Source organism: Aphis gossypii, chromosome 3 (genome assembly GCF_020184175.1).
Source record: "Aphis gossypii isolate Hap1 chromosome 3, ASM2018417v2, whole genome shotgun sequence".
NCBI lineage: Eukaryota > Metazoa > Arthropoda > Insecta > Hemiptera > Aphididae > Aphis > Aphis gossypii.
This window is the reverse complement of record NC_065532.1, coordinates 34,478,302-34,494,597: the sequence shown is the minus strand read 5'-3', so window position 1 is coordinate 34,494,597 and position 16,296 is coordinate 34,478,302. Positions and strand designations below refer to the sequence as shown.

At 30.8% G+C, this 16,296-nt stretch overlaps 1 protein-coding gene across 1 annotated transcript in view; it reads left to right on the top strand.

Annotated features, from left to right (window-relative positions):
- Positions 1-14,941, top strand: part of LOC114131250 (transcription factor Ken 1-like) — a 39,940-nt gene extending 24,999 nt beyond the window's left edge. The window contains exons 2-6 of the mRNA XM_050202838.1: positions 4,059-4,386; positions 5,243-5,545; positions 6,455-6,733; positions 9,994-10,414; positions 12,660-14,941. Of these exons, the coding sequence (XP_050058795.1) occupies positions 4,069-4,386; positions 5,243-5,545; positions 6,455-6,733; positions 9,994-10,414; positions 12,660-13,153 (1,815 nt within the window). The 5' untranslated portion in view covers positions 4,059-4,068 and the 3' untranslated portion in view covers positions 13,154-14,941. The remainder of the gene's footprint in view (positions 1-4,058; positions 4,387-5,242; positions 5,546-6,454; positions 6,734-9,993; positions 10,415-12,659) is intronic.
- The last annotated feature ends 1,355 nt before the right edge of the window (positions 14,942-16,296 follow it).

Genomic DNA, 16,296 nt, shown 5'->3' with positions numbered 1-16,296 from the left:
GTAAACGAAAATGAGAAGTTTTTTTAAGTGAACTTCGAAAGTATGTTATAGATAACAAAGCTATACAATAAATACATGTGCACATTAAAACGTTGATCAAACAAAATATGTTAACTGCAGCTGTAATAAGGATAGTATGTAACACTTTACATCCGCTAATATAATTATTTTTTACTACCCACAAATCAATATAATAAATTATTTATTTTGTTTTGTTTTCATTATTATTGTTTTATTAAATTAACAGAAAACCATAGTCATACAAATCAAAAAACCAAAAACATCGTGAAATATATAAACAGTTTAACTGAAAAAAGTAATGTCATACGATTTTTATAGGTTTTTTTTCAAATATAAAAGTTATTGACACATCACTATAAATGCATTTTTTTCTCTTTATCGAATTTATATGCTAAAATTATTTGTCGTAGTTGCGATTACCTAGTAGGATACCATAGGATAAAATACTCCAAATAAATAAATCGACGTGCCGTTTATAAATATATGCTATATATATATCATTAAAAATAAATCAATTAGAATAATAATATAATATGTATTATACACATTTTCAATTATCACGCCATTTCGTTCTTCACGACATTATACTTTAATACGGCTATTATATTATTATATAGGACGCGTTATACTATACTTGCACCGTCAACAGGTGTGTAGGCGTGTGTGTGTGTGTGTGTGTGTTTGTGTATGCGTATCGGAGCGAGCTCGAGTGCAACAAGTTAACCATATTTGTGTGCGATTATTATGCGTGGTATTTATAATAATATTCCACGCGTCAATTTTTTCCTCTCATTTCTTTTGTCGTCTCACGATAGTAAATAATTAAACAACGAACGACGGCTTTCATACAATGATTTTAGAGCGATTAGTGATGTGTAGTCTGGCCATCTGTACGTATATAAATACATCAATATATATATATATATATATATATATATTATAGTAAATAGGAACGTTATTATTATTATTATTATTATTATTGTTGTTGTTGCTCTCATATCTGTACAGTTTAGCATACTGCATGAGTACTATAAAAAATATCCTTCATAGTTAAAGTGGCAGTCGGTAGTGCGTGTTTTGCGATTATAATGTACGAGTATATATTGTAAATGTATTACCCGATGAAATCTTAGAGTTCTTAAATTATTATGCGATTAAATGTAATCTAGATACAATATAAAAATAAATATTATTTTAACCTGCGAATATCGTACACTGCGATAATATGACATTCTCAGTAATTTTGACGTGTTCTAAAACTAATATCTAAAAATAGTGTTTTCCGCCGTAAATGGTAAATCAAATATAATATTGTAATATTCGCTTTGCGAATTAATTCGATCGAGATGGACAATTCACCTTTGTCAGGTTAGACATAACATTTGGTATATTTTCATACATGAACAGTTTCTAAAATGTACGTGCGTGTAAGAATCACATGAAATCACATCACATATTTCTTACTTCCTAAGTATCGTAGATGATAAATGATACATTTATATATTTTGAAAACGATTACGCTTAATATAATTTAATTACCCTACTTATATTCTTCTTTGTTATTGATATTTTTGAATATTATTACTACGGAGTCACAATACTATTATAATTTTAAGTATTTTAATTAACACTGTTTCTTACTGATATATATCATATTTATTATTTATGTTCTAATTCATATTATATACCTACAACCTGAACACAAAAATACGTGCGATTGACAGTCTCACGCTAGATTAGTTTATATTGAAAAATTGTGCTGCCTTCAACTATTTAATAATATATTATTTTAATATTATATGTATTATATATAATAATATGTCGACTACAATACATACAACGAGTATTATTTGTTGAGTTGATGCCATTTAAAATCGAAGGATTTGTATGTGCGATATTATAATAATATAAACGAATGACAAGGCGTTTTAGGTATAATCAGGATGGTTTTGAGTGACACACGTTTCACTTTCAGTGAAGTGCCATCAGCTGCACTGTAATAACAATATTTTCTATAATAACCATTAAAATACGACAAATCTTTTTGTCAAATTCTTGTGATTGGGTGGTGGTATTTTGTTTGTTTGGTTTTTCGGAAGATTTACGTTTAGTTCAGCTTAATAGGCAAACCTACGTTGAGTTGACGTCGCGATAAAAATCGATAGTTAATGTTTGAACAGATAATATATAAACGGTAATTGGTGGGGAAGCAACTGGGACGTTAAGTAAAATAGTTCATTAAAAATGGAAACTTAAGCATGCGCGTATATTTCATAATCAAAAACAAATTAAGTACTTTACCGATTTCAATATATTTTCTAGTACAATGAACATATTTTATAGTTGTTATAGACTTAGCTCAAAAACAATTTGTGTGCAATCCTTATGAGTTAAATAGGTGAAGTAGTGGTGCTTGAGTTCCAAGTCCAGTGACGTAAATACGCGCTTGTTTTTTTGTAGTCAAGACGTCGAATATTTGGGTCTCAATAATAATATATAATATGTTATAGTAAACACTTTTCGGGTAAGCGATGATCAATTATATTCTTATGATGTTTTTCAAGTTGAAAAAATTCATTGCTGTCAAAACACGAGCTATACGACATATTTCGTTAAATTTCTTATCATCTACAGTAGATGATGTTTATGCTACTTAATTCCTGTTATTAAAACGTGTATCCGAGTTGTTTTTTTCATTTATCATTAACGTTAATCACTACAATTATTGTATTATAATAGTACCATATTATACTTACATATAAAATACTTAATTGAGAATACTACTGCACATGATTGGTGTAAAAACATAAAATGTGCAAACACTCGTATACCGGACTTAACTTAATTTTTACGTGAATACATATTATATAATATGTATACGACAAGTGTTATGACTTATATAATTAAAGAAAAATTCGAAAAATACCATTTGTATTGCTACAGTGTTAATTTTTGGGAACATAATTTGTTACGTGCTGTATGTCTCAAGAGTATCGTTGAAAAAGGTGCTTATTTTCACACACACACACACACACACACACACACATCATTAATATATAGAAATGTATATCTATTGCCTTTCAATAAAACTAAACTATTATAAAAACGATCGAAAAATAAATTAAATTAAAATGTTATCTATCATCAGTTATCATGTATTTTATAGCGGTAGACGTTATAGGAGTGTACATTGTGCAAGTATATTCATTTAGCTATACGTACAATATGTGAAACTACTCATAATACTCATAATATAGATCGTCATAATAATTGATATGTGAAAATATTAAAACAAAACCTTAATAAAAAGTTAAACGGCCCCTTCAACGAAAGAGACCTTATACAGTTTTTAATTGTATTTTTTGTTATATTTTGTTCGTGATTAATAAGATATTAAAACCATTTATCGCATATAGTCGGGCAATAGCGTTAAACAAATAGGACATGATGTATTAATCTAGATCAGTTTTTGTTTTGATTTCAAAGGTTTAAACATATTATTTTAATTTATTCTTCGATATATACATAAATATCATAAAAATATTTCATATGCTGCATCCTGCATGATTGATTATTGTTTATTGATAGGGCGATAATAAATATTATACAGAGTTAAATATGTGCTCTATACATGATACGCGTTATAGTTGCTATGATCAATTACATCGATCCCTATAATATAGTTAATTATACATTATAATATTTACTGAAATTTTTATTTACCTATTCATAAAAGTCATTGATTCTCAATACACGCATAAGATTCACGTTGTTCGTTTTTTTTTTTACAAAACTACACATATATTTATGATCGTTGTTAAAATTCTTAAGTTTTATAAAAAAACGATATTCGTACTCGTATATACATCGAATCGTACTAAAACATTTATTTTTATTCTCGTCGTCTGTCGTGAAAACTACCCTAAACGGTAGTGTTTTATCTATTACTATTATACATTAAATAGTACAAGCCACACCATATTATACACTATAAATAAAATATATACTTACCTAGAATTTGTTTTTCTGTCATACAGCCACAGCCAAATGATGTATGATACTGATTCTGAGTGCGGCAACGCCGCACCATTGACCCTGCACTATGGCAACCACCACGTGTACCTGATGGCGGAAATCCAACAGGCCGGCGACGAGCACTCAGACATGGAGCTGATGTGCGAGCAGGGCGCCACCATCCGGGCCCACTCGCTGGTGCTGGCTTCCGTCAGCCCGCTTGTCCGGCGGCTGCTCAAGGAGGACAACGTGTGCATGTACCACAACCTGGTGCTCCAGTTCCCGGAGATCAAGGAGTCTCACATGAAAACGGTGCTGGACTTTATTTACACCGGACAGGCCAGCGTGTTGGTAAGTGTTATAATACATTAATATATACTATTATAAATAATAATAATATTTAATGATATTTACCACGCGGTTAAATCGGGTTAGTCAAACATGAAACACTGAATGGTTGACAAAAATATATTATTATTTGCTTATAACTTATCGGAGTTGTAATTTTTATTATATTTCACATACTTAAATAAATACAACCACTTTATTCCCGACTCGCGTCTCGAGATGTTGTTATTGGTTATTGATTCGGAGACTTCAATTTTAGTTTGACATAGTTGTGGATGTGATTTTTTTTTTTTAATCGGATTACCTTTGATCGTCGGGTGTTCGTCGTCCACTGATATAAATGTTATACTGCTGTTTTCCAACTCGTTAATTTATTTTCACTAATTACACAACATTCGGATATTGAAATTCATGATGTTGTATTTTTACACTCTTGTAGATAAAATGTATACTACATCATCATAATGGAATTTGTGGTATTTATTATACATTGGTTATAATAGTGATATTAATTAATTTTATGACACTCATGTATACACCGGTGAGCGTTAGTGCAGTCAGATAGAAAACACTATTATAGGTACTTTTAGATATTGAAATGGTGTATTATCGTATTTTATAGACTAAAATACAAATACATATTATTTGACCATACTTTATTTTATTTAAATCAAATAAAAAAAAAACTGGAGAAACAAATACATATGCATAATTTCTAAAATGTAAATTACGACATCCGAATATACATTATATGTAACCGCGGACTTGACCTAATATGGATTTATTGTCATCATAGTTATTGATGTGTATGTGTATATATAATAAATCTATATTATATACATGTATTGCGTCTTTACAGGAAAACGAATTCGACGAGGTAGTCAGCTTGTTGAATTTGTTGGAGATTCGATCAGACACGTGGCAACGGGCTATGTACGAATCAGCTTCGTCAACTTCACCGCCACCACCCGGACAACCACCGTCAGCTGCGTCATCGGACTTGTCTACGAGGACGGATCCAGAAAACCTGTCACCAGCGTCTCGGTGTGAAGTACACCCCAAAAAGCGGCGGAGACGATCGTCCGTGCCCGTAAATTTATCCATCGACACGAAAAACGACGAGGATACCTCCGTCACCCAATCTAACTGGCGGGTGTCTAAAGTGAGTCCTTAACACGTTTAATGTGTGTGTGTGTGTGTGTGTGGGGGGGGGGGGGGGGGGTATTTGAATATTATACCTGTCTTGCCTTAAATTGTTGTTAAATAAATTTAACGTACGTTTAAGTATCAAAAAAAAGTTCATTTATTCTATGAATGAAAAAAATTGAATTATCGATGATTCGTTAATGATAGTTTTTGTACGTAATCAACATCTTAAGGGTGTAATATTATTATACAGAAATTAAAAATAAGGTTATTTTCAATTTTACTATAAAATATTTTATACGTCTCAATTTATAAAGATATAGCACATATTTATAAAGATATATAAAAAAATATTTCTCAAAATAATATTTTGAATTTGATACTAAAAACAGCGCAAAGTGTGTCGAAAACGACAGTAGTGACGGATATAATATCGCTTTAAAACGTGAGATACTATTATTTCTCTAAGAAAACAGATTAAACACGGACATAATTGTGTGTCCAGTTGATATGTTTTTAAGCTTATATGACAAAACAATAAATATATTGATTAATATCGCTGAGAGTAAATTATAGACAGATAAAATATACAGAAGTCAAGACGTATCGATTATTATAATTTTCTTTTGACATATCAAGTTTAAATACTATTTCAGGGTATATCATTGCCAATTAACGCCTATCATGAATACTCTATTATTAAAATACTATACTTTCAATATACTAAATGAATTAATAATATACATTTGTTTTAAAAAATATTTCAATTCAGGTTATAAAACGAAAAAAAATAGAAGGGTTTTTAATTATGGTTTTTCAAAAACGTATTTATAGATTTTCAGATATTTAGTATGCATCAATAAATTATAAATATATGATAACTTGATTACTTACATGTATAATATATTGTTTGTCATACGTTTAGTTCGAGGAGAGCCACCGAAAGTTGAGGAGGAGAAGCAGTTCGCCGTTCGACGACTATGTACACCATCATGAACGTGAATACCACCACAACGGTTTCCAACCATTCCCAAAACGTGAACCACACTGGGTCGAAACCGAATATCGAAGTTCGCAGCTTCAGTACAGTTGCGAAGTAAACTTACCGTACATGGACCCGGCGGAACCAAACTTGGATCCCGAGATCGAAGAGACGAATGATTCGGACAGTAAAGATGCTAGGTTGAATCCCGCCGACTACGTGGTACGCATAATAATATTATATTATATTTTACTACAAGGATTCTACTAATCAATAACGACAATAAGTTTTCCCCAAAAATTGGTTTAGGCTATTATAGTTGCGATCAGTTTGAGTATACTTTAAACTGACCTTTTTAGTTTACACTAGAGTCTTTGTATCTTAAAATTTTTATTAAAAATTATTAGTCCAATGTCACGAATACGAAATGGAAGTTTGTAACAAAGTAACTTATTTTAATTTAAACAAAAAACTAAATTTGCTTATTTGATTACCTATTCAACAACAATGGCATTAAATCATTCGAAAACTTGCATCCGATACATTGGTTCTCACATAATTTTGAAAAAAAATTTGCTTGACCAAAATGCGTTACTGATTGTGATGCAATATTAATTTGTCTCTATTTCATGATAAAATTCCCAACATATTGCAGCAAATAATGAAATCGCTATGTAATATTATATAATATGTATATAATTTTATACATATTTATGTGACCAAATTTCAATATTACGTAATACGTATTCTGCGGTGGCTTTTTTGGCTTTTCTGTTTCAAAAAATCTATTTTAGACGCTGATAATATGGCACGTCATAATATAGAGTATATATAATATATATATAATCAGGGTTATATTTATGTGATTATTTTATGTATATTTATCAAAGCTGTGCATTCAAAAATTGACTAGGGATGTAGTTTTGGATTTTATCATTATACTATCTAATCTTTTTTTAGTGACGATTAAAATAAATATCTATTGTGACGTACATATTTATAACTTATCTTTAAATAAATTTATTATTGAAGTGAACGTTATTAGTGTGACCTTGTTTGACTTGTTGTGTAGTAATATGAAACGTTTTTTAAATTTCTTTCGAAAATAAAATTCTTTTACCTAAAATTTTTTTTACGTTTTCATAATAAACTGTAATGCTGGCATAGGTTTCTGCACGTGTTTTGTAATTATTTGTGTGATTTAATATTTTGGTTTATATATATATATATATACATAACATATAAATTATTATTTTAATATATATATATATACATAACATATAAATTATATATTTTAATATATATATATATATATACATATATTATTATTTAAGTCAGTCAAATATTCACATTTATTCACATGGACGACACTGATCTCATAAAAACTAATAACCAACATTTTATAACTCTAGCGGTACTTAAAATGTTGTAATATTAACGCTATTAAATCTCCGACTGGTTTAAACTCTATTTTTATTCTATAAAACGAAATAATATTACAACCAGGCTTGTATTATGAATGGAATTCATAACTTTTCCACTCAGCTCTTAAGAATATCGAGATAACAAATCAAAAACCTGATTTGATTATTAAAACATATATTTGATTGGATTTTCGCAAAATTAAATTTATCTGTCAAAGTATGATTTAATTTATATTTTTCGAAAAGTCGAATGAGTAGTTATGCACAAAAGTTGTATTAAATTTTTGTCTATACTATTATATTTATCCATGCTTGGAACATATTTTAAATTATCATTGTCACAAACTCACTGTTTGTTTTCGATTTTAAACTATTAAATCTGTATAAAGATTTTATTGTTCCCTTGTCGTTCCCATTCACACTCATTTTCTGCAATTCATATACTGATGTAGTAAACAGCGATCGATATTTATAGTGCAAAAATATGCATTCAGTATTTGTTCGTATGACGTAAAATAGAAGCTTTAAAAACTTATGAAGTTATGAAGTATGCACGTTGTATGTATTTATTATATTATTTTGATTAATATTAAATTATTTTAATGCGATTTACTGCAATTTTATGATACTTGCGAGTTAAAAAAAAAAAAACTCTGGCACGAGTAAAACGAAAACGTATTTATACTGCATATTGACTTATAATATTAACTTAAATTATTAACTTCTTGCATTTCTTGTCTAGTAAATAATAATTATTTAAATGTACAGTTCGTATAGAAATATATTTCGCAAAACATAAATATTATTATAATATTATACTGATTTCACGCGTTCTGAAGAATATTTTTTTATTTACTTCGTCTAACATAATATTGTAGTATTGTATATCTTTGTATCTTTGATAACAAACTGTATATTCACATAATTTATGCACATTTATGCCAGACTTACATAGTAAAACAATTGGCAAATAGAAACTATTTGAAACTTCTCTAAAATATAATATTATTGAAGTATCATAAGCTATTAATAAATTGGATTAATAAAACAAATTGCAAAACCCCAATAATACGTTAAGCTATATCAAATTTTAAATAAAAAAATTAAATCAAATACTTATGATATACATAAAAATATAATGTATCAAAACACATTTTATAAATTGTTGTATCTATTTAAACATATAAATATTTTTACCCTTAGATTTAGATTTATTTTTATTAGTCTTTTATCTTTTAGAACATTTTAATATTGTTAAATAATAAAGTATTTGTCCAAATAAAAAAAAAATAAAAAATACTGAACTATTTTTAATCATGTTAATAAATATATATATATAACCTTAAACTATGCTAATTTAGCGTTCCACACTATGCTTAAATAAAACGATTTGATTTACGTAAATGTATTATATTCTATCTCATAATCGGACTTTTATGTTTATAATATAAATTATGTACTGGGGTGCAAGTTTATTGTTTCCCGTTCATATAATATAGCATCCCCTTTATTTACTCCGCTGCCCATTCATGTCTATTACAGATATCACTATATTCATGACATTTTGGTTAAGTTTATTAATGATTTTAAGGATATAATACTATTATATTATGTTACTAAAAAAAATTCTTCAAAGTTAAAAAAAAAACACAACTTATTTATTATGAGTTTCATTATAATAATATATTAACGTATTACAACATTGTTTTCATTAAAAATAAATATGGTGTTCATGAAATGTGAAGGAAAACTGGTTGAATACGTTAAAAAATTAAGTATAAAATAAAAACGTAAATTATTTTCATAAAATATTAAAATATACATACAAATATATATGAACAAATATGATAAATTAATATTACAAAATATGTTTTTTCAATTTTTGTGTCTAAATTCGTCATCGCTGAAAATAAATTTCTAGTTTGGTGGTCCTTTACTCCTATAATTATATATTGAAAGGACATAAATATTTCTCTTCTCTCAAAACCAACCTACCATAAAAAATATATTTTTTTTTCTAGTCAAAGATATTTTTTTAACCATGACCATTCTGTACAGGTGACTCCGAGGAAGCGAAAGAAACAGCCCGGGTTCCAGAACTCTCCAGCCCAGAACCCGCCGTTTGTGCCCATGTACTTCCACGAAATGGCGTTCAGGCACCAGAAGATCACGCAGTCTCTCAGCTCCTTTGTGCACCACCCGTTCGGGTCTACGCCACAGCCACCGCTGACCCAGCCACGGACCACGGACGACGACGGTCGAGACACTCCACCGCACAGGACACCCATCTATATGGGCCGGTCCAGATCTCAGGACTCCGGCGTCTACAGACCACCACCACCGCCTCCCCAGCTACAGCCGCCACCCCCACCCCAATCGGACAACGACTGCAGTCCACCTCCACCGTCCGGGCAGTCAACGCAGTCGTCATCGTTCGGCAGTTTCTCTGAAAACGGTTCACCCTGGAAACCATCGTCCGGTACGTTGTTCGTTATAATATTAAGATATACCTATAGATAATAGAAGAATAGATAGGACTGCAGCTACCTAAGTTTTTAATTTATTAAATTATAAATAGTCAGGCTGAGTAACATGATAGCAATATAACATTATTGACAATTCACTTCAGTTGGCTGACATTTTTCGACAACTCCTCGGCTGTATTTAGTTACATAGATGCGTATTCATTTTTTTCTTTGGATCTATGGATATTGTGACTTGAATGTAAAGCACTCAATAGTAAACTGCGCATAAGAAATTTTAGAAATTATAAAAACGAAAAAGATATCTTATTTTTCTGCACGCTGTCTATATTCGCGATTTATCTGTGTATAGGGAAATAAATCACACCAAATTCGCATGAATCTGTACAGATCTTTGTGACGGTTCTCAATATATATTTTCAGTTATACACAAACCTGACACGAACATTAAAATATTGTCGGGTCATCGTGTATATATTATTGACATATTTAATATAAAATATTACTTGCATAATATATCATGTTTATTTCCTCTAAAAAATATTAACCGGTCAATATTCGTTCACGTATAGTACTAATGAGAGCAAAACATCACATTGTGTAATATTATACAGCGTGCGTGCTAATGGCACGTTTAACTAACAATATCGTATATTCATGTATAAGTATATTGTAATTTCTCACTAAGTGGAGGTTTCGAAATTCAAAAACTTTGGCGTCCGCCAAGAGGTTTCGCCACGACGTAATTAAAACGGGAACCGGCACGAAGAAAGTTTTCAAACGTTTGTGTTATTCCACGTATAAAGTAGCCCTCTCCATCCCTGCCTATTATTACACAACTTTTGGGACAATATAATGTAATAATAATAATAATTATACGACCTTTCGTAAGTGCGCTCGAAGAATGCACAGTCCGATATTATATAATATGACGTGAACAGGTATTTTATGCAAGTTTGATAGGTCGCATAGTAAAATATAATAATATCTTAATTCCATCAAAGAAAAAAGTGTGCCAATAGTTTGGTTTTATCACATTGTCAGATATTGGGGAAGTCATTTTTTTTCTGGTGGGGATAGTGGTATAATTCAATAAATCCTACGACCTGCAAGTTGCAAGATACGATCAAACAAATTCATGTACATCAAAAAATTCTAAAAATTCTACTATGTTGATTGTCCATATCACCAATATAAGACCATGCTATAGCAATAGTAATAATAATATTATGATGTATCAAAAGAATTATATACATCATAGAACATAATCATGAGTAAGATCACCGTGATAACATTTCTTCGAAAACGAGGACATTAATTTTTTAATATTTAATTTTTCAAATATCTCACGGTAGTTAGTTAAAACTATAGAAATAAAAGAATCGTTATTTATTTCTAATACAGCTGCTGTCTTAACCCACATATGTGCGCATTAAACTTATTACTGCAGGACTTATCGAAACCCCGCTGGATTCATTTAGTGTAACGACGCGGGTGTTGTATAATTGTAAAATTAAAACATTTTATTATCATTTTGCGCCACGGATAACTGCGTCGAGGGCGATACAATTTTGTGTCTGCTTATAGCATGCTCTGTATTTTTGTTCCAGTCTGTGCCATGCCTTAATTTTTTATTAAATTATATTATTATATTACTATCGAACTGATAACATCCACTATAAATATTTTCCGAGTTACACATACATTGGTTTTCTCTGTCGATAACAATAATATTATTATTGGGGCACTTAGTTTTAAATAATCATATAAAACACATATGATAATTATTATACAATAATATATTATAAAATTATATATTTCTATGCGCCTATGCTATCTAGTGATATTCTAATAATATTAATAATAACGTTATTATTATTATTATTATTTATGTACAGCCAAAACGTAAAATTCAAAAATTAAAATCACATATCAAATTTATCACAGTGAGAATTTGAGAATAATAACGATAATATGATAACTATTCCAAAAAGACACTCATGTTGTTAAACGTTTACTACTCAAAAAGATTAAAACAGCATTCGATAATGTTTTTCAATGAGTTTAAATAAGATTTTATCAATTTTAAGACCGCGAAAGGGACATGTGTCCCACCACAAAAGTTAAGGAGATCGGTTCGTCCAAACTTTTAACGCTATTTTAAGTGTGACATAATCATAGATTATATTGTATTATACTATACCGTACTGACTTTTGGGATTTTCGTTTTTCTCTCCGCAGACGTGAAACCGATGTCGCTGTCGTCCGAACCGGCGTCGGCGGCGGAAGTGCAGCAGCACCAGCACCAGGCTCACCAGCACAGTTCGCCCGCGTCAGTGGCCGGACCTGCGTCCGCGGCGTCGTCGTCCGACACGGAAGACAAGTCTTCCGGTTGTGCGGGTGGCGCTGGCCGCGAGTACAAGTGCACTTACTGCGGCAAGCAGTTCGGCATGAGCTGGAACCTGAAAACTCATCTGCGCGTCCACACGGGCGAGAAGCCGTTCGCGTGTCGCCTTTGCGTGGCCATGTTCAAGCAGAAAGCCCATCTGCTCAAGCACTTGTGCTCGGTGCACAGGAACGTCATATCGCCCGGCACCAGCGCCGCCGACCAGGAGACGGCGGCCGCGTTCAACTGCTGCTTTTGTCAGATGACGTTCGACACGCTCCAGCAACTGGTCCGCCACTTTTCCGGGCCGCACAACAACCTGCTGCTCACCAAGAACCTGAACGCCTGACGCGCCCGAACATTTTTTTTGTTTCCGGGCGGCACCCACGTCCTCCGCTTCCGTCTCGCCGATTTATCCGACGAAAATATTATATTATCATATAAATTTTCAGCGGACGAGACGTCGTCGTGTACCTCTATATTATATACAGTGTTTTTTTTTTTTTTTATATATAATTATTATTATTGTAGGTACAAAAAAAAAAGAAAGTTTTTCGTAATATTATTTTTACCAGCTGTTATCGTATTATTATTATTATTATTATCATCGTTACTGTTCTCGTCGTTGTTATTGTTCATTTTTTTTTTAACGCGCGTAACACATTATAATATTAGGCCGGATAGCGATTCTAATCCGGTCCCGACCCGTTTTGTACTTTCGGCGCGCGTTTAACGCCATATCGTTGCCGTTGCCCATCATTCATTCGGAGACGCGTAGTATTATACACTCCGACGTGTCTCGTAAACCTGTTATAAATAATATAATAATATCTTAATTCAGTGCAATATGTCATACTCCCGTCGGAATAAAAAAAACTTCGAAAAATCCGCTTGACATCGTCCAAAAGTGTTCATCATGATATTATTATAATTTATTGCGAACGTTTTCTGATTGTATAATTATTATTGTATATATATATAATATACTTCTTACGTGTTCACTAATATTTATATATAGATTTAAGTGACAATCTCCAAAATCACGTGTTTTCGTCGTCGGCATAGGTACTTGTGCATTCCAGTCGCGAAGACTTCGAGAAAAAAAAATATATAAACAACAATGACAACAACGGCGACGACGACAACGACAACGATATTGTTATGCCGATGTGTGTAATGCGCACGACCAAAATACTAAATGTATAGATACTTAATTCGTAGGGAAAATTAAGATCTCTAGAAATAAACAATATGAGCGGTTATATATACGTTTAAGTTAAAATAGAATTATTATATTATTATGATTAACTACGTCCTAAATCGATCGTTACCTTTATGTTTATAAAATAATGTAATTATTTAATAATGATACTAATGATAGTGTAAAAATTTTAACAAAATTAAATTATAAAATATCATATACGACCTAGCTATATATATATATTGTTTGCACGCAAATACGTGTACTGCGAAGATTTGACGATTTTATGCGTTCAAATCGTTGTCGAATCTCAGCGATACACTGTAGTACAACTTGTTATCGGACCGTTTAATTTGTCTTAGTTCGGCCCTCGGCTACTCCAATATTCGTAGCGATATCCAAAAAAAAAATAAAATATGTTCGCAGCGTACTTTATTTAGCCGCGAGTGAGATCATATATTTTGTAGGTCGTACACGATCTCCGTGCAAGCGTTACCTGTGCGAAATCGAAATAGAGATACTTATTTAGTCTTAGACACGTGGCATAATGATTGCCTATAAAACTTGTACATAGTAAAGTTATGTAATTATCATAAAACACATAATATTGTTTATTGTACGTAATATTATGTTTTTACGAATAAAAAATGTGTACATAATTTAAAGTATTGTTACGGTAATAATAGTGAATAGTAATAATAAAATATTATAATGTATTGTAATGCGCATTACACAATATATAAATTAAAACGCGTGTTAATATTATAATATAGTGACGCGTGATCGAAACTAGTCATAATTTATTCACTAAGATGTGTACGAAATGTATAAAGATAAAAAAAATATTGCGTGTAAATATGTACTACCTATATATACAACACCGATCGTGTTTGTAAATATTATGTATAATGAATAAACGGTTTACTAAAACTTTTACTTGACTGCGTTGTTTTCGATCCATTACAATCATATAGAATCAACATTATCGTATCCAAACAGCTCGATGAATATCAAATTATTTTCAAATGGCGTTTCAAATACATTTTCATAGGCCAAGAGATCGATTCGACGTGAGTAGTACCGCTTTGTATACCTACTATATACATATTATAACATATACATTGTATCGATTAATTCCGGATTTAAATTTCCGGCGGTGACGACGTCTATTTGAAAATTATCATCAAATGACAGAAATCTCATTATTATGCATACACTATGGTTATTTTTTCACCGTGCAATATAAAACGTAATGAAAGAATATTGTTGTGTTATTATAATTTCAATATTATAATTTATTCAAACGCCACCGCTGCCATTTTTCTTCTGATCCTGACCTCTTCCGAGCCATTGTGCCGAGTTGTTTCGACGACTTGTAGAAAACAGATGTGTATATATGTTGCGTGAATCGTTCGTAGCGTTAATAACATGCAAAACGTTATGTAAAAATCGTAATGCAGAGTGTAAAAAATATGAGCTTGTCGTTATTTTGATAACGATAATATTATATTATGACAACGGATGGAAATATGTCATAGTTTAATGAGCTGACGTACGCCGAGTACTCGACTTTATCTTCTGTCCTTATATATAATATCCTGTAAACTACAGTAACAGTTTTCCAACTACCGACGTTTTAAAGCAATTACGAGCAATAGTTTTAAAATAAACTTTACGCTAATTGTATTTGTTTTGAAATCTCGATATTGGAGGATGTTGTTTTTGAATAATTATTACGGTTGTAATCGAATCGAATAAATGTGAGATTAAAATCATCAAGTCTTAAAAAAAAAAAAAAAGGTTGACTACGCGTAAATAGCTATCACTATTGTATTTTTTTACAATACAAATAAATAATAAATGATAAAAGTATTCAAATATTAAACTTGATAAACAAATACTCATTATTGGACTATGGAGTTGTCAAATATGTGACTGTTAAATTATGTCATTTTATCTTTTCTCTGAGTTTATTTAAATATGTTTCTCTCAAGACATTCACCAAGTCATCAAAAGTTGTCAATATTCTGATCAGTTGTTGAACTTCCACCTCTCTCTATAGAAACCTTCGGTTATAGTATAATGTATTGAATGAGACGATATCTTATCATACAGCTTAAATTATACAATAGTATAATACGCTGTAAGAAATTTAGTCTGTATACAAAGACATTCAATTGTTATTGAGTATATTATATAAATTATACTAAACATGATCATAATATGATCATACGTATATTAAACATATTACATTTTCCCATGTAGAATAATAGAATACACGTTATATGAAT